This window comes from Neopelma chrysocephalum, unplaced genomic scaffold (genome assembly GCF_003984885.1).
Source record: "Neopelma chrysocephalum unplaced genomic scaffold, ASM398488v2 Primary Assembly neopelma1_194, whole genome shotgun sequence".
Taxonomy (NCBI): Eukaryota; Metazoa; Chordata; class Aves; order Passeriformes; family Pipridae; genus Neopelma; species Neopelma chrysocephalum.
Genome location: NW_020897856.1, coordinates 510,720 through 535,348, shown reverse-complemented (window position 1 = coordinate 535,348; position 24,629 = coordinate 510,720). Strand labels below are relative to the sequence as shown.

General features: G+C 42.1%; 1 protein-coding gene across 8 annotated transcripts in view; it reads left to right on the top strand.

Annotated features, from left to right (window-relative positions):
* FGD3 (FYVE, RhoGEF and PH domain containing 3) overlaps positions 1 to 19,889 on the top strand; it is a 106,831-nt gene extending 86,942 nt beyond the window's left edge. For 6 of the 8 annotated variants that reach the window (XM_027702726.1, XM_027702725.1, XM_027702723.1 and 3 more), the window contains exons 15-19: positions 1,821 to 1,883; positions 7,981 to 8,103; positions 9,842 to 9,994; positions 11,949 to 12,089; positions 18,533 to 19,889. In XM_027702726.1, the coding sequence (XP_027558527.1) occupies positions 1,821 to 1,883; positions 7,981 to 8,103; positions 9,842 to 9,994; positions 11,949 to 12,089; positions 18,533 to 18,757 (705 nt within the window). In that variant the 3' untranslated portion in view covers positions 18,758 to 19,889. Of the gene's footprint in view, positions 1 to 1,820; positions 1,884 to 7,980; positions 8,104 to 9,841; positions 9,995 to 11,948; positions 12,090 to 16,845; positions 16,945 to 18,532 lie in introns of all 8 variants that reach the window. The other 2 variants (XR_003537238.1, XM_027702720.1) reach the window with 2 other exon arrangements.
* The last annotated feature ends 4,740 nt before the right edge of the window (positions 19,890 to 24,629 follow it).

Below are 24,629 nucleotides of genomic sequence, written 5' to 3'. Positions count from 1 at the left end.
GCTTGATCTAAGAAGAGTTAGAGGCTCATGGTGTGGGGAAGGAGCCAGTTTGTGCAGTATTGGAGGCTGGCAAGGAAAAGTGCTGTAGAGAGCTGAGCTCTGTGGAAGTGGCATCCCAGAGATTTAAGACTGAGAATGCTTCTGTTAGTTAAACTATGATTTCTGGATGCTGAACCATCATTATTTCCCTTCGTAGTTTCTGTCTGTCCCCATAGTTCTGGGTAGTTTTGACAAAAATCTCAATAACTGTGTTCATACCAGATCTTACACACTGTGAATGGCAATGGTAACATAACAAGGAGAAGCCCTTTTGAAATATTTTCCAGGTAAGAGTACAGGGTATTTGATTTTTAGCCCTTTATTCCAAGTAAGCATTAAATGGACACGAGGATCTGAACAGGCAACTGGAGAAGTTTACTCTTCCCTAAACTCGCTGGGGGTTTTTTCAATCTCTTCTTCAGATCCCTTTTTTTTTTTGCTTTTCTCCACATTTTCCCTTTCCCAAGTCCCCTGTCACAGCACAAAGACGTCCTTTTACTAGGCAGAATAAATCCCTGAATTGATTTAGGATCCCAGTGAAAAGAACCCCTTTCCACAGGACTGAGGAACAGGTGATGTGAAGACCTTAGGGTTGCTGGGTTATGTGGAGGCAGAAATAGCTGGCTAGAGCTGAGGAGTGATGCTTCCCTTTAATGCAGTCTCATTCCCTGAGGAAGTGCTCTGGGGTGGCATAAGCCTGGCCCCAGGGGATGCATTTGCTCCTTTCTTTGTTCTAAAGAGCCATTGATTGTATTAGAATAGAAGTAGGTACAGTGAGGTATCAAGATTAATAGCTCTTCAGTTTGGCTGCTTACTCACGGTACAGGTCATGTTGTTTCTAATAACAGAGGTTAAACCTTTTTGCTTTCAAGTGGAATGAAGCCAGAGTGCCAGAATGCACTGGCCTTTTGGATAACCTCGAAATAAGAGATGTTGTCTGACTGACAAAGGAAGAACGATCTGTGGGAGTAACAGGAGAGTTTATCATAAAGGGTCTCATAGTTTGAGAACCCCCTGGAAACCAGCAGACTCCCTGTAAATTAATGGCAGAGGAGATGATTTTCCTTTCTTTTTAGGATGTAGCCTGTGATTTTGGTGCTAAATGTAAACGAGCTTGTTATTTGCCATCTGTATCTATTGAATACATATAGATACATGAATATTGTCTATGAATTCTATGTGAATATATATGTAGAGGTGCCATTTTGCATTTATTAAGAAATTGAGATGTATTGCAATGAAGAAAAAGTTAACTGAGTAGTGTTTGAGTGGAGTACATTTTGTTCCTGTCAGAATGCAGTGCCTGCACAGAGCCCTTGCTGCTTTGGCTGGCAGGCTCTGCTGGTGTCCTTCAAACCATGGCATTGGCTTTCTGCAGCACGTGGGGGGCAGGCACAGGTTGCACTCAAAGGCAGTTGGGTGCCATCTGTAAAGTCATCCACGTCAGAGCCAACCCCATATTTGTGGGTGGCTGAGCATATGTGCAACATGTGCACCCAGTCTAGTGGAAGGTGTCCCTGCCCGTGGTGGGGGGTTGGGACAAGATGGTCTTTAAGGTCCCTTCCAACCCAAACCATCCTGTGTTTCTGTGATAAGATTCTATGAATCAAAATGTATTCAGAAGAGAAGAGATGAGGGGCTGAAAGCAAACTTTTGGTTTTGTTTTCTCTTCTTCTAAATTCTTTTACCCATTTTTCTTTGTTTTGTTTTCTTTTTGATGTTTAATATATTTTAGGAAGAATGTCCGTGTTGAAACTGTTCTGTGTCGTTGTTTCCCTCAGATAGCCAGCACCAGCTCAGTGGAATCAATGCCAGGAGCAGATGGTGGTGGTGCATTTGGAGGGGTGAGTAATTTGAAGCTAATACTTGAGGCAGAGCAGGGATGGGGAGAGTGGATTATGTTTCTTTTGTAGCAGAGGGAAAAAAAAAAATCATACTTCAATATATGGGTTTATATCCTGCTGTCTGTGGCTGCAGCTGTGCTGTCCTTAACCTCTTGGCTAAGTCACACAGCCACTTTTGCAGCATCAGGGAATTTGAATTCTGCTCAGATTCTTGCTGCCCATGTGTCTGAGCCTGGTTTGGAGGAACCTCGATGGAGAGACGTTGGTTCTTAAAATTGGGAGCACTGGCTTTTGGAGGGGGGTGTTGGGTTTGGGTGGGTTTATTACGAGGGTCTTGTGGGGGTTTTGTTTGGGGGTTTTGTTTTTTTTTTTTTTTAGGTTTTGTTTTGTTGGGGTTTTTTTGTTTGGTTTTGTGTCTGCGTGTTCAAATTGTGATAGGGAGCTACACTGAATGTTTGGAGGGAGGAGGGCAAAAAGAGACCAGGAAACCTATCTGGGTAGTGCTGTCGCATTGTGTGACTCAGGATTTCATCTCCAGGACCAAATTTTGATTAACAGTTCTTCCGTAGTGTCTGCCACAAAAGCAAAATAGACTTTCAAAGGTGTGTTTCATTTTGCTCAGTACAGTCTGGGACTGCTGCTGAGTCAAACCCGAGGGTTTGAGTCCTTAATAAGGTCTATTTTTTAGCATTTTTACCTCTGCCTTCTAGAATAAAAGATTTTCAGGAAATGCCTCAGGGTCAGCTGAGTTTACTGAAGAAGCCCCAACAAGAACAAACAACAACAACAACCAAAAAAACCCTTATCTGCCGAGACAGGCTACAGGGTGTTGAGTATTTAGCATGACTTTTTAATAACAAAGAAGCCATTCAGCAGCTACTCCAGACTTCTGGCCAAGCTTGGAACCTTCTGGTAGAGTATACAGAGTGTCAATGCAAAGCTGTTAAACAAGCCAGCAACTCAACCTATATAAAAACCAGGTTATTAAAAATAAGTGTTTGTGATTAGTGTGCTCCTTGCTGGTTATTTTTGGTTCACACTTCATATTTTCCCTAAGCAATTTTTTCTTTATTTGTAGTAATTTTGCAATTAGTGCCCCTGTGCCTTGAGTTGCAGATGCTGTAGTGAGCAAGCAACTTAACAAAAAAGATGTTTGAAACTATTAAAAAAAAAAAACACAAAAATTTCTGGTGGTCTTAAGTTTCTTGGAGAAATGTAAATTTTATCTGTAAATAAATTAGAAAGTTATATCTTTTTACTTGATTATGAATAGTAATATCAATGGTTTGCCTAGCATATCTTGACACATTAAATAATTTACCTTAAGTCATGTATTTAAAGAAAAAATTAATTCCTGAGATAGAAATAAAAATGGAGCTGGTAAAAAAGACAAAGCTAAAACCACCAAAATTGCATAGTATTGATTCTGGGCAAATTGATAATATCAGCGTGAGCAATGAATAAAGATGTCAGTTACAGCTTCAGAAAATAAGAATTTTTAATGCCGACACCCCTTTAATAACAGCTCAGTGAGAGCACAAGCACCGTGTGCCCAGCAGCTTCACACACAAACCACTTGGTGGTAGTGGTGGCCAGGAAAACTGGGAGCTCCTTCCTGTGCTTCCCAGAGTCTGCTGAAGAGGCTGCTGGCATTTCCTTCAGTGTTCACGTTTGCATAACCAGGCAGTGCAGTCCCAGTGCAGGAAGGATCATCTACCCCTGTACAGCATCGTGGTACCTCTTTGCTGTTACTCTGCTGCTCTGCACTTCTGGCACAGTTTAGGCTCAGCCTTCTGTGTGCAGGAGGAGAGGACGAGCCTTTGGCAAACTGTCTGACACTTAACCGTGCATGAATGATGTTGGCACGTAGAGAAACGCACTAAAAAATTGCCAAGTACAAAATTTACCATATAATTTAAAATCATTTCTTTATTCAGCATTTCCAGAAGCACCTGCTGATGTTCTGCTCCATTGTGGGTGGCCCTAAATATGTAACTTGTAAATGCAAAATACGCCTGTAAGAGCATAATGAGAAAGAAAATGATGGAAACCCCTTTGTTGCTCATGTGTCTGCCCCTGAAAGAGTCTCACCAGCCTGTGCCTCATGTTGCATGTACAGCATTGAGGCTGAATTTTTACCTGCTGGCCCAGACAGAATGAAATATCTGGCCCAGAGAAGCTGTGGCTGCCCCATCCCTGGAAGTGTCCAAGGCCAGGTTGGATGGGGCTTGGAGCAACCTGGGCTAGTGGAAGGTGTCCCTGCCCATGGCAGATGGTCTTTAAGGAACCCAAACCATTCTGGGATTGCCTGATTCTGTGACTATATAGCAAGTAATAAATAATAGAACAGCAGTCTCCCGGGTGCACTGGTTTTCTTGCTGTTCCTACCAGCTTTTTGGTGATTATTCCCTGCTTTTCAGAAGCAAATGGAGGCTCCTGTGGTTCACTGATGAGAAGATGTCTGCTTTCCTAAGAAGGCCAGCCATGGACCTTCAGCTTGCAGTCACATGAGCTGTACCTGTTGCTGGGATATATACTGGTTTTCCACCAAAATTATAAAGTTGGAGGAAACTGTCAAGATTTAGAGAGTTAAATGCAGCTGTACGGTAAAAGCAAAGTGGTCAAAAGAGCCTGGTCTGAAAGCTCCTGGCTCTAAACAGATTTTATGTCAGTTTTTTTTCCTGTCAGACTCATCAGCTTCAAAACAGAGCTGGGTATACAGTGAAAGATGAGAAGTAGGACAATTATTTAAGTGCATTAGTTTCAAGATACTTCAGCTGCAGCTCGGGCAGCTCTGTCTTAGCGTCTCTTTTAGCAAGCATCAGCAGTACATAAAGTAGCTTGTGTAATAAAGGACACAGTTGCAAAAATTTATCTGTGATGAACAATGTGAATTATGATGCATGTCCTTGTTTGCTACGAAAACCACTGTTCAGATGATGTGTTTAGAATATGTGGTCAGGTCAAGTGAGCCATCACTGGGTGGGATGAGGGCAGTGCCTGTGCAGCAAGGCATGGAAAACAAAGTGCTTTTTAATTCTTTCTCAGTGTGAGCAGTTAAATATCACATCATTGAAAAAGTCTTTCCTCTGTATTTGTTCACTGGAGTTTGCCAAGTCATAAAGACTCTTTCATTTTTGTTATATTTTCTACAGCTGCAATAGCAATGTTTCAAACTCTTGTGTTCTCGCTGTGTTCTCACAATATTGAGAAATATTATGAAATATTGCTGCCGTTCACCAAACACTTAATACTTTGCTAATCCAAGAAGGCCCTGTATAAAGAGGTGTTCAGGTGTTTGTTGTATGCTACAGTGCAAGTTAAAATATAATGGTGTAAAATAGAAGCTTGTGCAGAACTGTCCTAACAAATCTTGCCCAATATAATAGATTTTCTGCTTTCTTTCTTTGTCAAATATACGGGTCAGGTATTTCTGGAAGCAGACACTGTCCAGACTGTTCCACACTGAGGAGGGTGTCAAATAGAAGATCCATTAAAGGAAATATTCAACTTGAGTGTTATCTGTGTAATAGAGTGTGCATGTGGGAGATGATGGATATTCCTGTAGAAGTACAAGCCAAATTAACCAATTTCCACATGAAGCAGCCCATTCAATTCGTGGTAGAGGAACTCCAGCATTTTTCTTATGTAGGCATGTGTAGGTATCAACTGAAAGCCAAAAACTGGTTTTGTTTAGCATTTGTCTCGATTATCTTCCAGTCAGAGCTCACAGGGGTAAATGGTGCCCTCATTTATGCTCTTGCCACCAGTGTAATTGTGGTTAATATAAGAATCAAAAGTCTGATTATGCTGCATGCAAATTTGAACTATTAAGACAAGAAAAAATAAGGCTGACCCGTGAGGAAATGCTCTGATCTGACAATTTAAGGACAATCCCTCCCTCCCTAGTGGAAGAATAATCAGATTTCTAAAACATTAAATTTGGAATCACCCTAATTATCTGCTTTTCTCAGAGGGGTCTCATAGAGCCTGAAAGGAAAGGCTTGCTAATGACTCATCCTGGGCATTGTTCCCTTGGTGTGATTCAGTGTCCTACTGGTTGTAGCCGGTTCTTTACAAGGAAAGTGAAATACTGCTCTCTGCTCTAAGTGTGGGAGCACTTGGATTTGCCGGCGTTGTGTTTTGCTGAGCAATTAATATGTGTTTATGGAGTTATAGTGATTTTCCTGAATGAACAAATCTATGACTGCACTTCACCAAGCTGAATTGCCATACATCCTATGTGCTTGTATACAAGTTTGAAACATTGCTATTGCAGCCATAGAAAAGATAATAAGAATGAAAAAGATTCAATCCAATTAGAGGTAATTAGTTGTGGTTTTGTTGTGTAATGGCATTATAAGGCAGGGTGGTTCCAGTGGCTCTGCTGAAATACAACGTGCTGTCCTCTGTAAACAGGGAATGCAGGGCAGACTTGAGGAGGCTGACACCACTGGGAGAGTGGTGTCAGCTTAAAAAATCGATTTTTTTTTTCCTCTACTTGACCTGAAAATCTCTATTAATGACTTCTGTATGTTAGTTCTAAGGACTGAGGTGAGACCTTAGGGTGAATAGCAGGATTTTCCTGACACTGGTGACACCTGCCTGGTGATCCCTGGGCAGGCACTGCTAATTGAGATGTGTTTGCTGTTGTCTTGCTGCTAATTGAGATGCTGTTGTCTTTCCTCATCTTTGTGCTAAAGAAAAGCATTGAAGAAGGGGAAGTTTGTTGAGCCAGTTGTTCTCTCTCAAGTGGACCTGAGTGACTTAGTGTGCAGGCATGGCTTAAAGGGAAGAAGGGTTGTCAAGGAGCCCAGAATCTGTCTGTCCTACAACGGACCTGATCTTCACCTGGTTCGTTTTCAGAAAACATGTAAAATACCTCTACCCTTTTGTTTTAGAGGAAATGTTTCTTCTCCCAGTAGTTTGTTAAATGATTGAGTCAAGCAAGCAAAGATGAAGAGAGTTATCAAACGTCTCTCATGAAAGAGCTGTGCCAGAGGAATGTGGTGCAGCCAATCCTTTGGGTCTCTGTGTGGATGCTGCCTGGCTGAGGGTACCCCAGTCTTGCCCACAGGGAGCCACTACTGCTTGCACATAGCCAGCTTGACCAGGGAGGATAAATATATTTATTTTAAAACAGAAAACAAAACAGGGATCTGTTCTGTATCTAATCAGAGCTCCATGTGAAGTTGTATTTTTGTGATCTGCACATTGGCATGGTAGTCATAGAATCATGGAACGGTTTGGGCTGGAAGTGACCCTAAATATCATCTTGTTCCAACCTCCTGCCATGAGCAGGGACACCTTCCACCAGGTTGCTCAGAGCCCTGTCCAGCCTGGCCTCGGACAAACACCTCCAGGCATGGGAAGTCCAGTTTATGCTGGATCCACTAGTGCTCTTCAGTTTATCAGAAAATTGTGCAATTGAGTTTAATTATTCCCAGTGACTTCAGGTACCAACTTAGATGCTCAGATTTAGAGGCTTAACTCACCTGGCCACCTAAACAGCAGACAGTGCATGTCATCTGCCTAGAGGAGTTGATAGCAGGTCCCTAGTGTGGGTGTCTGTCCCTGCCTTCCTGAGGAGCTTCATGCTTTGTTGTGGGCTGAGAGGGAGCCTAAGGAAACTCCTAAATTAGGCATTTGGAGTTTGAGTGGTGCAAAATCCACTGCCAACACCATTCATTAACTTCTTCACTGAAGCCATTTTTCCCCAAACCTTCACATCTGCTCCCCACCAGGGGAGGGGAGTTTACAACTCACTCATAAAGTCAACATGTGCCTTAAGCAAGGAAGAGGTGAGGGCTGGAAGGGAAGTTCTTCTTGAGATGCCCACGTTGGCCATTCCTCTTCCTCACTGACAGGCAGGGAGAGGAAGTCTCTGTGGCAGTAAAAGCACAAGTGGGCAGAAAGGGGCTGAGACCCCTGGGGCTGAACCATCCATCCAGTTGAGACAAGCAGCAGAACTATGCAAATTCTTTCCTAGAACGGTGTGAATCCCAGAGGATCTCTGCCAGTAAGAACTCCGCGAATAATTTTTGCAACTTTTAAAATTATTGTATTTTTAATCACGTACTTGTGCTTTTAATTTCAGAGTGATTCTTGTAGAAAATCCTCCAAATCCAAGCGGGACAAGGAGAAACAGGCTTGCAAGAGCTGCAGTGAAAGCTTCAACTCCATCACAAAGAGGCGGCACCACTGTAAGCAGTGTGGGGCAGTAAGTATCCCAGTGAGCTCAGCTCCTGAGTTCCTTCTGCAGAAATCATTGCAGACAATTTTTTACTTTTTTTTCAGTGCAGGAACTAAAAGACATTCCAGTTCATGGCAAGTGGTTGACAGAACAGGTTTCCCCACTTGCTTTACTCCCTGGGAATCAGGAGGAAGAAGAGCTAAAGTGGTGCAAAGTCCCAGGCTATGCTGCTTAAAAGGCAAATCCAGTGCATCTGTGGGTAAAAGGAAAGGTGGTGGGGATGTGCCTGTATCTGGAGAGGGGGGTTGTCCCCTGTATTTTGTTTGCAGAAGCAGTGGCCTTGGAACAACCTCACTTCACACAGTGACAACTCTTCTAGGATGAACAGCTGAACACATGATATTAAAGATGGATGGGTTGTTCTTTCCCTAAAGAAAGGTTGTGTGAAAGTGGTTTCCTCCTGCTTGAAAAACCAAAATAATCCATCCTAGAGAGGCAAAACCAGGTTACTGAAGGCCCTCAGCCACCTTCCCTAGTGCCATTTACTGAGAGCTGAGCTCTCAGGTGTTTTTCTGTAAATCATAACCATGGCCAAGATGAGATGGATTTCTGCAATATGACTTGAAACCTGCATTCTGTGCCTTGAGTTTCACGCTTCAGTGTTCCTAATGTAACTAATACAGTGTAATGTTATAAATAACATTAGTCATTTGAAGTGGAGATGAATTTCAGCTGGATAGGGGCCTAAATGTATAGTTAAGATGTTTAAAGAAACCTCAGTCTCAGCAGTTGAAGTAAAATGGCTGTGGAGGAGGCATTTTTGCCCTAGAGTTGGGATTTTCAACCTTCTGGGTTTGTTTTTATTGCTAATTGCTTAAATAATGAAACACATTTCTGGATTCTAGTTTAAAATGTCCCATTGCAAAGCTGAGTGTTACTAAAGAAATGAAATAATGGCTTTCCCCCAGGGACAGAGAGATAACACGAATTATATCATTAATAATTTATTGTTAAACAGTTGTTTGTTGTGCAATGCCTTGTGGTGTGGCAATAGCATTCAAATTAAAGAAGTTAATTTGTCTTAAGGAGAGACTATCACGTTGCGAAAAACGCTGCCTTGCTTTTGTTTGGATAACTTGGTGCTTCCTAGATGAAGGCAGTTCTCTTCATACAGCAGTTACTGTCCTGCAGTGAAGCATATATACATATGCCTGAGGGTTTGTGGTGTATTGCTGTACAGAAATTCAGAATGGATGTCCAGTTGGGCTGACACCCTGGGAACAGTTTCTCTCCCTGGAGTGGGTGTGCTGGAGACAGATTTTTAGCCTGAAAACAAGTTCTGGAGCTGCAGATCCAGCACTCTTCCCAAGCACTGCTTCCACGGGCCCAATGTTCTTGTCAGCTGAGACAGACTAATAGTTTTCAATGGATCATATATTGGACTATGTTCTTAAAATAGTCAGTGCTTTCTGGGTTCCTCAGTTCTCCCAGGCTGACCTCCCTGATTGATGAGGAACCTTCACTCTGAAAATCAGTCCTTCCCAGGTCATTAAAAAGCACTAATTGTTTTGTCAACTTAACCCTCTTTTTTGCCTCCTAAAGACTTCTAAGAAAAGCAAAGCAAACTCGCATGATTTTAACCATACAGTATTTCCCAAAAGGCATGTTTGATTTGTTTTGGTCTGTTGATACACGGCATGGGATCACAAACACATTAATCATTAATGCAGGTGACTAAAGTGAAACCATCATCTTTCTGATACAGGTGATCTGTGCAAAATGCTCCGAGTTCAAGCCACTTGCAGATAACAGCCGTCACAACCGAGTGTGTAAGGAGTGTTTCCTGCAGCTGCCAGCGAGCCCCTGCAGCCCTGGGGTGGAAGCAGTTGGAGAACAGAAGAAAAGACTGGCTGCAGAGGTACAGTCTTTGGCTAAGAAACTTTGTGAGGCTCTCTTTTTTTTTTTTTAGTTTATTTATTAAAAACAAATCAAATTGGTTATCTTTTCTCCCCCACTGTGCTGTTTGTCAATGGTGAGCGTCTGTCGTAGGGTGCTGATCACACAGGGATGCACACGGGTTTGGCAGTTAAGCTCCAGCTCCTAAAGTTACAAAAGAAGAGGGAAGAACCTCTGACTCCTTCTTATTATGATGCATTTCCAATCTTGAGCTGTGCACAATAACTATTCACAAAATAAGATTTTGTTTTTTCACTTTTAATTCCACATAGTGGATACTTCTGCACTCCTTATTTCACATCCTGTCCATTTTTTTCTTAGTTGATTGTGCAAAAGAATGGCATCCTTCTGGAAGACCATGAGGATTCACCAGAATTTTCTCAACCCTGCTGTAATGCAGGCTCTTCCCTCCAAAATGGGACTTCCACAAGCTGTCCTGTGTAAACTACCTGCTTCACCATTGCCACAGGAGTCACCACGTTTTACAGCTTGAGAGCAGCACATCCTACCCTTATTTTTTACAAGAACAAGGAACATGTTGGCAAACTGAACCTTCTTTTAACTAATGCTTTTTTTAGACCATAGGCAGAGCTGGGAGTACCATTACATGTCACGCTTTTCATGAGCCACCTTGGAGAAAAGGGGTTTATTTACTTCACCTGTGAAACACAGCCAGAAGTCACTGTGTGAAAGAGGATCTTCATCTCAATTAGAAGTGGACCCACAGGGACATCAGGTTCTTGAAAGAGCCACTGACACACTGAGAACTTCATTGCAAGTTGTCCTTCCCCCATAGTCTGACCTTCACCATCCTGTTCTGAGTACCTCATGGAAAAGCTGCCAGGTCTGCAGACCATGGAGAAAGTTCTGGAGCCAGAACTTTTTTGATACCATTCAGATATGGTGCCCCTGCCCATGGCAGGGGATTGGAATGAGATGGTCTTTATGGTCCCTTGTAGCACAAGCCATTCTGTGATTCTGTGATGTACACTGCAGCTGTGCCTGCAGATGCTGAGCTCTCCATGGGCATCAACACAGCCTCTGGTATCTCATGACAAACTTTCCAGCACTGTTTCAGCAGAGGTGTTTGTGAAAACCTGCACCTACCCAGGGGAGAGAGAGCACAGTTAATCTGAAAAGCCGAAGGCAAAGCAGTGAAATGTGACCTATGGCTTTACTTCAGAAAGCAGATTAGAGCAGAAAGCTGTAAAAACCCAAGGAAAAGTGTCATTACTCCCTTCTATGCTCAGGCTTCTGTTTTTCTGTTGAACCTTCAAAGGATCAGGTAAAATGCAAGAAAGCTGGTGTATAGAAAGGAAAGATCAGGGTCAGGCTTTTTCTTTTCCTCCTGTTTACATGAAACTTTGTTAACAAGCTTAGTAGCAGCTGAGGACATTGCCGCTAGATGTTATTAACAGCTGTCAGAAATCTCCAGGAGACTTCTGTGCAAACCCTAATGTGACCAGGAATTTTGGGGGTTTTTGCCTTCTCTCAGAACACAACAATTTCTTCCAATCTTTTTTTGCCCTCTGATTTGGCTCCCATCTTTCTGCATCCACGCACAAGAGGATCTGTTAATACACCCTTTGCATTAATTTGAAATAATCTGCCAGCCTACTTTGCTAAGCAAGAAATGAGCTGCATCATCTTAATTACCATTCTCAATTTACTGTGTGGAGGGGGAATTTAACTTCATGTCTGCTGAGAATGGTGGTTCAGCCTCTACCTCTGTTACATGGAATTGTCTATTTATTGATGATATATAATAATGATTTTTATTCAGTTATGGGCTCTCCAGCATTTACCCTCCAGTGTTCTTTGACTCTGCACAACTTAAATGTTTTATACTTAATTCTAAATATTTTGTCCAGTTAAACATCAGTGGAAACAGCTCTTTTTTTTTTTTCTTCATCCAGAAGCAAAGCATCCTTGCAGCTGAAAACAGCCTCTTCAGCAGCTACCTCCAGTTCCTTGAAAAAGGGAAGACTTGGTACAAAATGTGGGTGGCCATCCCCAAGACTGAACCTCTTGTTTTATATCTGCAAGGAAGCAGCCAGGTAAGATGGCATTTGTGAGGGTTAACATACAAGAAAAAGAAAAGTATAAGTTTAAATATATCAAGCGGAGAAATGGGTCAAAGGATTTGGCTTGGTTTCAACAACAAAACTGAACTTGGTGTTCTCAATATAGCACAAAGCCTCAGAGATTTCAGATTACCTTGTTGCCTGTACTTACTGCTGATACCGTTGTGAGCAAATGTTTAGTCTCATCGCTTTTCTTTTCAGATTTTTAAGAAAAAAAAGGGAAAAACAGGGATAATTAGGTTATGTTTTGGCTTTTTTAGAGGTTTCAGATAGGTATATTCAAAAGTTTTATTATTCTGTCATTAAGGAAACCACTTTCTTGTTAAAAGTATAGAGCTGTGAAGCAGGCTGAATGTTGCAATTGCTGCTACAGGCCTTTTTTTTTTTAAACGTAGTTCTGGGTTGAGAGGGTGGAGGAATTTGTGAAAATGTCATTGTTCTTCAGCCTGAGAAATGGTAAAGCTCCTTGTCATAGCATCATGGGATTTTATCTTTACTTGAAATAGTTACATGAATAAGATTTTTTTGTTTCTAAATGTGCTGTTGTGCGTGATGACAGTCAAGTGATAGAAACATCTATATCCAAGATAGAATATCCAAAATAGAAATATCAGTCATGCTTTCTCAGCGCTGAAGATAAAGAATGACAATGCTGAAATGAGATTCCCCATATCCAGTTTTGTATCTGGCATTTGACACATTTATACACAGCTTTGTTTGTCTCCTGGGTGGGATGGAAGAAGGAATGGGTCTGAATTCAGCCTGCCATCGTCCTGCTGTAGCTGTAGTGATAAGAAGGTTTACTTTTTATTGGCATCAGTTTGTGGCTGGAAACAGTCTGGGAACTCAGTTTTCCCCCTGATTTTATAAAGCCTTTCCAAGTAAAGCTCACCCTGTAGCTGGTGTTCAACAAGCACTACATGTTGTCCTTAGAACTCTGTGCATTTTGCTGCTTGTCAGCAAGAGCACCTCTGGCTTCAAACAAGTGTGTGTAATGGTTTAAACATAGAGCTTAAAGAGGCCGAAAGCTTGAATTTGGAGCTTCAGACACAGCCCCCTTGACTTCATCTTTGATTCCAACCCCACACTGGGTAAGCCTCCAAATGCCTGGCTTCTCTCTGAGTCAACAGGAAATGCGTGGCTGAAATTACATGTTGAAAAAGCAAACAGCCTCACACGAGGCACTAAAACAAGGCAACAAACTCAGTCTTTGGGTCTCTCTTGGAGTCAGGGTCTAGGGAAAGGAATAAAGCTTTAAAAAGCTAAGCAGAGAAAATGGCTTTGCTGTGCAGCTTTTCAGCTGATGTGCCTGATTGTATCACATTTGGGCAAGAGGAGTGGGAATAGAAGGAGAGAGGTCTAAATTCTTTGGCCTTCCTCACCCAAGAGCAATATATGACATCTAAGAGATGTATCATCTAAGAGATGATCAGAGTGAGAAGCTGAGAGGAAACAACACCTCTTACCCAGAAATGTAGAATTTCTCCTACTACCCAACTGGCTGTTGCAGGACAGCACAAATAATAACCCGTGGACATAAATCACCTGCGTTCAGTGCACACAGAATGATGCTCGATTCTGCAGGCCCCACCTGACAGTTGTGCAAAGCCAAGGGTGGAAGCTGGAGGAGCTTCTCTCCTTCAGTTGCTGCCTACTTTGTCCATGTCCTGCCAAATTTGATCTGGAGTCTCTGTTGATATTATTAGTAAGGTCTTATTTTTTAAGGGAAAAGGTTGCCTTTGACACCACTTGTCAATTTTATGACAGTTAAATTTAGTGGTTATTGTCCTCAGCTATTTCAGGTGTGAGATGAATCTCCCAGTAAAGTGGCAAGAAAGCAACAAGACAAGGTTGATCTATCTTAACATTCCAGAACTGGGATTTGCTGTGAGGAATCACCAGTTGCAGGCTGAGACTATGAACAACTGTCTGAGTTTTACTTGGCTCCCCACCAAGTCCCAGACCCAACACCAAAATACCCCCAGCTCAGTGCTAAGGAAAAACTATGAAAAATCCAAACTAGCCAAACTTCTATGAAAATAAATGTATTTATGACATGTACAGCTATGTACGGTTGAAATACCATGCACAACTCCAAGGGAAAGGGAAGGGAGAAGGAAAAAAAGGAACAAAACCAAAATAAAATATACATGATCACAAAACCAAAATAAAATATACATGATCGATAGCCCAAGATCTGGCAACTAAAAGAATTAGCAAAAGAATATCTTACTACTCTCCTTGGAACAACAGAAAGTCACACTGGAACGACCACCGGCAACCTCTGCTGCCCAAGGTTGGCAAGGCCTTACCAGGCCTCACTAGGCCTCACCAGGCCTCACTAGGCCTCACCAGGCCTCACTAGGCCTCACCAGGCCTCACTAGGCCTCACTAGGCCTCACCAGGCCTCACTAGGCCTCACTAGGCCTCGCTCCCCAACACAACAGACTCAACAGCAGGGAACCCGCATCTCCAAAGCTGCTGGAAGGAAAGAGAGCGAAGGCCTCTCCTCCTTTCTTCTTATACTCCGGCTTACGTAAAAATCGTAGGGAATACTGGGTAAATCTGGGCACTTCCTTGGTTGCAAACTGGTCACCAAGGAAGGCCCAGACTAAACTACTACAACCACAAAAATGAATCCCTTCTTCAAGGGCCTGCCATTCCCATTTGTATACCTCAATTTGCATCCAACTGCAGGAAAAAAAATTAGGCAGCAAATCCTATTCCTTGATATTAACCCAACATTCTTGTCAGTTCTGGTTTTCATAGGCTTCTGAGGAAAGTCTTTTCCAGAGCTGCTTTACTGGTGTCTGAGTGTCTGAAATCCATTGGGAACCACTCATGTGCTTGAATGTTATTTTCCCAGGCATAGTTGTGTTTTGTACAACCACCTTGGTGGATCTCACAGACGTCTTTAGACTTTCCAAGAAGCATTTCAGTGCCTAAAAGAGGTGCCTTTTGGGAGTAATATTGCCAACAGTAGTATTAAAGGTCTTGAAACACAGAGTAAAGCATGACCATAGGAGTTTGAAAGTTAGGGGATTATTGTTAAGAAGAACAGAAAGAGTAGCTGCCTCTTGGGAAGAAGGAGCAAACCAAGCTGCATCTGGAGTTTTGGATGCAGTAAAAGCCCTGACAGCTTCTTCCTCTACACCCCTGGCCCTCACAGCAAAGAAGGAATGCCAGTGCAGATGGAAACACAACTCACAGACTTTAAAATAGCAAGAAAACTGCTCTTTGCTTTAGATCCTTGTTCCGGGAGAATGAATTAATCCCCTGATTGTTCTTAGTTTGTCTTGCATAAGGCTTTATGCATGAAGATAAATTCCCAGCTTGTTTAGGTTTGGGAATCATACCAATTTGACCTGTCCTCAAACCGAGACAGAATTTGTGTAGCCGTCTGTCATGTTTATCTCAGTGGAGTTACAAGAGTTTGCTTATAAGCAAAGACCACTTCAAGCGTAAGGAGCAGTGGATTTAGAGAAATTAGTCTGTCTTTCCAAGGGCTCCACCTGGAGCTTCTGCCCCTGTTTGCCTCCACAGCTCTGACACAAACTTATCTGAGTAATAAGTGCAGAGTTAAGCCATCCAGGCTGGGTAGAAAAGTAGTGGATTTTGGAGAAGTAAGAAGGGTGAATCTAATATAGTGAGAGCTAGTGTATATATGGATATATATGTATGTATTTTGGATCAGCTTTGATCCAAGAGAAAATTTTGCTTTATAAAGAAGAAAAATCTTCTGTTTGTTGTGTAAATGTGATTAACTTTTAGAAAATAAGAGAGTAGCTGAGTTTGAAGTTGAGCTCAGGGTTTTAGAGAAGTATTTTTTTGGCTTGCCTGTTGATCCTGTTTAGGAGAAGCTTTACCTGGCTCCACACAAAACTCTGCCTGCGCTTTTTGTGGTGATCGTGATTGGGCAGTGGGTGGAATTTGGGTGGAAAAAAACAGGGGTTTTCTAAACCCTCTTAAAAGTAGGAGGGGGGAATGACCGTGGTGCCGTTGGTGGGTCACTGTTGGGTAAGAGAGTTTATACAGTGCAAAGAGCTGTGCAGTGCAGGAGGGATGTCTGTGTGCAGGGTGCCTGGAATAGAACTGCCTGTGTGGTGGAACTGAGCTGTCCATTCCCAGATCTTAAACCCTGGGTGTTGTAATTGCTGTAATACAGCAACGAATTCATGCTGCTGTAATGACCTAGATAATAACCCATTTGTGTTATGCTGCAGAGAGTCAGGATGGGTGCACAGTGCTTGTGATTGCTGATGGTATTACACAGCCACTAGATTTTTATCTATCACTCACTATTTGAGAAACATGATTGCAATCAGCCCTAAAGCAAAGCCCTTCTCAGCACTGGGTATTTTGGTTTGATGAAATATCAATATCGTGCAGCTCTACTGTGCTGCATACAGAAATATTAAGAAGAAAAAAAAAAACCAAAGCAGTCCAACCAACCAAATCTGGTAGGCTCTTGAAACTGGAATACGAATTTTGTCTCTGTAAGGTCTGTAAATCCTACTTCCATGCTCAGGGTAGGGCTGGAATTCCCCATGGGTGCAGAACAGCCTCTGGATTTGCTGGGCTCCAGGTCAGAGGGCATCCAGAGGTGCTGCTGGTCCCTCAGTGAGGTTGGGATTTGGGGTGGGGTTTACCTTGAGGCCAAGTGCTTCGCCTTTACCTGTCAGTAGTGCAGCTTTTCAGAGATAATGTAAATCCCTTCCTTTTGAATTAGGCAGGTACAGACAAAGTGCCAAAGGCAGCATATTAAGAAAAGGGAGGATGCAAGAACCAAAGGCAGGCTGGTTAATTTGCCTGTGTCTGCATATGCTGGGTAGGTGCAACACTGTACAACTCAAACATCAATTTGCTCTTCTGGTGCACTGCTACAAACGACATCATTCGTCATTGTCATGGGCAGCCTCCAGTTCTCCATGTGACAAGTCTGAATGTCTGTTTTTCCAAACCAAGACCAGCGAAACAGGCATGGTTGAGCTTGCATGTGCTCTTGTGCATTTGTGTGCATCAGTCCCATGTTTGCTTGCTTGAGCAGTGCCACATGTGCAGGGCTGGAGCTGCTCTGTACATGCCAGTTCTTCTTCTGCATGGGCAAGATCTCCCCGTTTATAGGGATGTGGCTGTGGTGTCAGGGTATAGAAACTGTGCTGCATTTGAGACAACTGTTTACACTCAAATGGGAACTGAATTCTTTAGTGTTTGGCCTAAGGCTGCCTTAAATCTCATTGAATAGTGCTTGATCTTCTAGCAGTTGGGCTCTGGCATTTTTGCATGTAGTAGATGAATAAATCAGGAAGCCTGTATTGATGTAACAAACTGTGTAGACACATTTTTGACTGTGTATTTCTTGCTCCTTTAGTATGTGTTTGAATTGATGTGAGCAGTTTTGAAACTTGAATTACTTTAGTCAAGGTGTTAGAAAAGTAGGGAATTTTTTTGGCCATTGTTCTTAGAGCTTTGATCCTCTTCCAGATTTACCAAGTTGTCTGCATTTGGTGTGGGCTGGAAGAAGAATGACTTTGCCACTTCTCTGTGGGATATTGGTTAGCTTTGGTAGGGGCTGCTACACAAGGAGCTGCTACAGGAGCTGCTACAGGAGGTGATGCTTGATGCCTGTGTGGTTCAGACTTGAGTTTGGGGACTTGTCTTTGGAAATGCGTTGCTGGGAGCAGTTGAAGAGAGTTGCTTGGCCATGGCACACCCTGCCTTGCTAAAATATGTCTTTCCCAAGAGCTTAGAAGAGGAGTTGGTTGATGCTCAGGATGTGACTGTTAGAGAGGTGTATTGCTGCTTAGATCTGTGAATCAGTCTGGCCAATAAAGGATGCTCAAGAACCTGAGCATTGACTTTCTTGACAGTTCTGAGAGGCATCATAAATAACCCAAGACCTTCTGTGAAGATTCACTGTTAGACTGAAAATCCAAAAGTCTCTTTTATTTCAGTGTCTTTTCCCTGTTGGTTGTCTCTCAGGGTCCAGCTCTGCTTATTTGTTTCCTTTTAACCAATCCTCAAAAATGTCCCATGAAGTTCAAAAGGGAACTCAAACTCTTCTCAGCTGGATCCCATTGCCTGTACCTAATGCAAAGGAATTTCTGTAAAAGACACATGCCTAAGTTACGTGAAATTATATGAAAATCCCTGGGCATGTTTAGTTTACAGTGAAAGGAAATGTGTGCAATGAGAAGAATAAAGCACCAGTAAGTCGTTGCTTTTCCTTGGGTAAGGTCGAGCAGTCGATATCGCCTCTTCCCTGCTTTCTGCGCCGCAGTGCTGAACGAGGAGCCAAATGCACGTGTCCCTGGGACTGCATCCGTGTGCTTCCTGCAGTGTGTGCACTATGCCCCCTTCCTCCCACTTCAGTGCCGTTCGTTCCTGAATTTTGACATTCCTTCTCTCTCCTTTAGGACGGGCGGAGCCCACGTCCCATCCCTCTGCCTGGCTACGAAGTCAGTTTACCAGGTTCTGGTGAGAAGTTTGAAGTGAAGCACGTCTTTAAGCTTTGCCAGTCCCACCAAACTCTCTATTTCAGTGCAGAAGATGAGGAGCTGCAGATGAAATGGATGGAAATTCTCACCAAAGCCGCCAAAGGGGAGACTGAGGATACAGCTGAAGGGCTCAGCAACCCATAGAGCAAGTTCCATTTAGTTTCTTTCCTACATGCTATAAACGATCACTTGAATTTGGTATTCATGGCACTTTGGAATCTGTACGGCTTTATATTTTCATGTGTCTGCATAGGAAATTCAGTGGTTTCTTGCCTTTTATTGTACATTTTCCACGTCCAGTAGTTACCTGCCATATATTATGTTAAAGGAAAAAGTAGCTGTAGTTGTTGGTGGTGTCGATGATGCTGGTTTTAAAACAAAAGACAAGGAGCAAAGCATTAATTTTAACAAAGGTAATGGAAAACCATCGGTCTTTTGTTTTCCTAAATGTATATTTTCCAGTCCTTTTTATTGCTGTTGAGTGCAGGATGTGTATAGTCTGTGATTAGTTCTATAAATGCTGCCTTTTAAGTTAAATGTTGTAAAGGCTTGTGCTGGCCACTGACATTCCATTCTCTGCCTCTCCCTCCTGGTAAAAGGTCCTTGTGAAGTGTGAGCAATGTACTGAGTATTTTCCCTTTGCTAAAACTATGTCTCTGCTATTTTGAGATGACCTGTTCACAAGACAAATACTGTAGAAGGGACTTGTTAAAATGACTGCAAATGGTGCAGAATAGAACATTAAGAAGCCTCAATGATTTTAAGCATTTATATTATTGATTGTTTTCATTTGGAACCAATACCTTCCTTTCTTCTATTGGAACCCGTTTTGATGTAAGTGAACAAACATTTTATACTGCCAACTGGGTAATGATCAATAAACAAGAACATTTTTAGTACACACCATACAAAAAGGTGACTTTTTTGTTGTATTGGTTAATTTAAGTGGGCTAGGTTTTATTTATATAATTTGTAAATAATGTTACATAAGTATTTTAAGAATTTTTAAAAGACTTCAGCTGAATAACAGGATTTAGTGCATAGTATAAGAGATATTTGTATGAATTGAATTTGTAATTTACTTTTCCTGTTCACCTGTGTTTATCTTATTTTCAAACTTAAATGCTTATCTATTTAAATAAAATTTCCTGCAGTTAACTCCTGAGCCAGATTTCCAAGGCACAGCAAGGTTTAGGTCAACATTTAATATAGGTTTAAAAAAAAAAATCTAAAAAAAATCTAAAACAAAAAAAAAAGGCATGTCTGTTCCTGGTGGTAGTAAGCATGTAGTATCAATCAAAGTGAAATAAAACATGTCACAGTGCTGTATTTTTAAATGGTTTGGTTTAACTTTTGTTTTCTCTTCAGCCTCCTACATTTTCTGATATTGGTAGCGAGGAAGAGCTGCTCCATACAGCCAGAGCTTGTTAGGATTGTTGAAAATTAGTGATCTGCATGAGTGAGTATAATTCAGACCTACAGAAAGGGACTTATCCTTGTTTGGGGTTTGGTTTATTTTTTACATTGATGTAATAAATCATGTATCTGAAGTCCATGATGGTAAAAAATTAGAATCCATGTATTTGATTTATCTACTGGGAAAATTTCATCAGACTTGCATTTTCCCTCTCCTCCCTACCCATCACTTCCCATCAGTCAACACGGAAAAGATTTCTTGAAGAGTAATTTGTCGTATGTGAAGGAATTGTTTTCAGTGTGTGTTATTTCTTCTCCCAAACTTCCTTGAAAATATAATGGGATAGAGTGTTTGCCTTGAAAAGTTACTCATTTATTAACATTTCTTTTTTTGGAGGTGGGGATTTTCTTCGTTCGTTCTTTGTTTGTTTGGGGGGTTTGTTTGTTTCGGTTTATTTTGTTTTAAAGTTTTTCCTTTTTTATTCTGCTTGCTTGGTTCTTTTTCTTTGATACCAAGAAAGGAATGGGAAGGGAGAACGGTAAACCAAAACAAAACTGACACATCTCAGTCCATCCTCCAGTTTCTGTTTTTATTAACCAAGCAAAAAAAAACCACTTTGGCACACTCTTTTTTTTCCTCCAATTTTTCTTCATTTTGTTATTTTTTTTAATAACCAAGTGTGTCAAAATACACATCTTTAAAAACAATTAAAAAATAATTATAGAGAATATCTGCAGTGTAGCTGCAGTGTTGACACACAGTGGCACCCGGGGACATTTGTGTCCAGGTTCTCATGCGGCAGCTTTGTTCCTGGGGTGTCTGTCCACTCTCAGGGGACACTTCAAGGAACCTGCCTGGGGAATATCTGCTCTATCACTAAGCCCTGAATCATCAGGAGCTTTTGTAGTTTAAAGCCAGCAGTGTAAACCCTGTCTGCAAAACAAATACAAGCCCATCTTTTAATAATACAGGGAATAATCACTTCAGACTCCCTTGAATCCCGGTTAATTCGTGTATCAAACATCAGTAGGTGTTTTCTCTCAAGCACTGCTCTTCCCTAGGGTTTGATTACTGTCAGTCAGGGTGCAGGTTACAGGAAGCAGTGGTCAGTCTCATTTTTATGTTCTGTTGATGGAACTGTAATTTTTAATTAAATGACCCCATTGAGTGGAGAGTTGTAACTGAAAAACTCATGGTGTTGGTAAGTGGGGTGAGGGGGATGGTGAGCAGTCCTTAGTAATTGAGTAGCTCAGAGGAGGGTGATGAAAATGTCAGGATTTCTTTTTAATGGTTGAGGAAAGGAGGAGGAGATCTGATTCTCATAGAGGACACTAGATTTCTAGAATTTTGGCTGTTATTCGAAAAGAACTTATATTGAATGATACAGCTGGAAGTATTATTCTCAAAGAATCACATTATATTGTTTTTGAAGCAATTCTGAAATAGTTGAGTATCTTTATTAATTTATTTGGTTATTTGAAAAAAGTCATCAGTATAACAGGCATTTATCAAGGCACAAAGTGAGCTCCGAAACATGAATATTACCTTGTATTCATATGAAAGGCAGCAATACTTTTTTCACGTTCTTTGGGATGAGGTAACAAATGGTTAGGGGTTTTCTTACCTATTTTACATCCTAGGAGAGTTTCCCAGAACCAGCTGCCCACCCATACTGAAACTGGAGATGAAAGCTGGTGGTTCAGCCTCTCCGACAGCCGCGTTACATCCCTCGTGGCCTTTCACCAGCAACACGGAACATTTCCCTGCTAAATATAAATGACTGTGTCCCCTGAAAACAAGCACCTTCCCTTTTTACCTACCTACCATTTCCCTTTTTCTGTTCTTCAGCCCATGTGGGGCATGGCGAGGGTTTTCACTGGGCTTGGACTCTGCTCTAGGTGCTGCAGGAGTGTTGGTGGAGGTTGGTGGAGGGATTTCATGCTACTGTAAAATGAAACCTTGCTCAGACAAGCTTTTCAGAGAGCCAGTTGCTGGCTGTGCTTGCAGATCATGTGTGATCTGAAGAATTCTGTTTGGTGTCTCTGAAACAGAGTTTTGGGGAGCTGTAACTAGCTTTGGGGATGACTTGCTCAAATGCAGCAAAACAAACCTTGGCCGCCTTAGAATTACTGCATTTGAGCATCAACAGTGTGCGGGAGTGTTGCTGAGACAAATCTTGCCAAAGTGGTTCTAAATTCAGACAACAAGTCCTCCAACCTGGAATAATCTATATAAGCTTCACCGATGCATTTAAAGGAACTTAGGAAAAATCTGGTTTGGGAGCAGCGTGTGCATGGAGTGTGCACTCATCAGTGGGAGTCATGTGCAGCTTGATAAGGAAACAAATGGAAATCCCAACAATTTACAGAGACACTGTGCTCCTGTGTGTAGACTGCACGCACTCTGTGTTAGAAAACCCTGACTCCCAAGTCCCCAAATTTGTCATGTGGACCTGCTATGTCTGCAAATGTTGAGTAACTTCCCTATGTTTCAGGAACATGCTCTGCAGACATGGGGGTTTCTTAGTTCCCCAGTCGGATCAAAGAGGTTACGTCTGGTCTGTAATAGTGTCTTTAAGTCTGAAGAGGAGTAGGCAGTTATCCCACCATCTCAGAATGGGCAGGAATCTGTCAATACTTCTACCTTGTGTTACAAGAATTAGCCATTTGCCCTATAGCTGTTGTGCCATAGTGGTCTGTGACTTGCAAGAAGAGGTTCAACTGGAAAATATGATGTTGTCCCAGTTCTAGTGCTGAAGGAGATGCTTTCGGATTCCAAGCTGAAGATGGCAATGTTTGGTGTGAAACTGGTGACAGCTGACTTCCAAGTTGAGTAAGAATAACTAAACACCATGTCTTGGCCCCGTGAATGCGTTATTGATTTCACTCTCCATGTAGGGCAGCACATTTTTGCTTTGATAAAAGGCCCAGTATTGACTCTTGATTATACTGAAGCTGTAAAGAGATCTCTGGAAGTTTTAGTTTTTCAACACTTTGAAGTTGCCTGTGGTGTTAAGGTATAATAGTCTAGGTGCTTTGGGCAAATCTGGAAGCATTGGGACATTTCCACAGGCAGCCATGGGTAGGAATTTGTGTTAGGAAGTCCAGTGCCATAGTGCTGTTCAAAGGATGGACAGTCCACTTAATTTTTTGACAAGGAAAATTGTATTTTGGAATTTTGTGTTTTAGAATTCTTTTTTTCATTACAATAAATACTGATGAAACCACACCATGGAGAAAGGGAGTAACACAGCAATAGAATTAAAATAGGGAGACCTTTCTACTGGAAACAATGTGAAAGGGAAATACACTGAGTGTGTGTAAAACTCTTAGAGTAAGGTAGAACTTCAGGGGTTGTGGTTCAGCAGGTGGGGAGAGGGAGCAACAACAGACTAGTTTTGGTAGCAAAATTGGTTGTTACAGAAGAGAGAAAATCTGATGCCTGTTCCTTAGGCTGTGCCAGAGACACCCATTACTAAATTAATCACTGGTCCTGTGCACGTTCAGTTCACCTGGGCAGAACTAGACCTATTTGCAGAACTTGAGTGCCCAGAGAAGAGTGTGTGGACCACGTGCTCGTCAGTTCATGTGAGGAACTCCCTTTTGATAATCAAACTGCAAGTCCCTCTGTTAAACCAGTGCCAAGAAGCATCAAATTCTTGGAGCTGGGTGGCAAAAGATCTCCTTGAAGTCGTGTTCAGTGACAGGGTGAGATTGGATTGATTTAATCAGCCACTGCAGGCTTGTCTGCCTGAGTTTGTCAGTAGTGTGTGACACAGGGCTGTGTCCACGTGCTGCTGTGTGTCAGTAGGAAGGGGACTTGCCATACTGCTTGTGTTGATAAAAGCAAAGCTTAAAGATAAGTGAATGGCAGAGGGAGCTGGAGCACACCTGTAATCAACTCACAGTTGTTGCACAAAATGAGGCAGTGGAGAGTAACTTCCTCAGTTCTGTGGATCTGAATCTTCCTTGGAGCAGCTCATCCTGTGCACTTTAATGCATCTCACAATACCTGTAGAGATGGAGATAAACATCTGCAGACAGGGGACATTCTGAACATGACCCAGTTCTGAAGTCTTTTGTTTTGCAGTGCAATGTTTCTCCAGTAATTTCAGGACAGGGGGACAGAGTTGTGAATGGTTTCTGCTTAGAAAAATACCATCTTGCTCCCATTTTCATTATCCAAGGAGTTGCAACAGCAAAGATTTCTGCTGTAAGCCAATAAATGGTATCATTATAGGATGTTATCAAATAAATTGCTGGTAGGGATTTGAGACAGGGGAACACTGCCCGTGGTTTTGCTGAATTAATGGTCGTGTACTTGTGTGTGACTGGAACTGAGGAGTGATGGGGCCTGGTAACGCACAGCCTGTGGAGCAATTCCCAAAATCATGCTGGTTCATGACTTTCTAAATAAACCAGAAGGGAAGAGCCCTCATGGAGCCCTTGTGTCCATAGTTAGGGCTTAAGGCAGTCAGATGAGGGAATGTGCTCCAGCTGGGGAAAAGGGGTGACCAGAGTTCCTAGATACATGTTTTAGTATAACATTAGGGAGTGTATTGCCAGGTAAGAAAACACAACGGGGCTGTGTTGTTTCCTC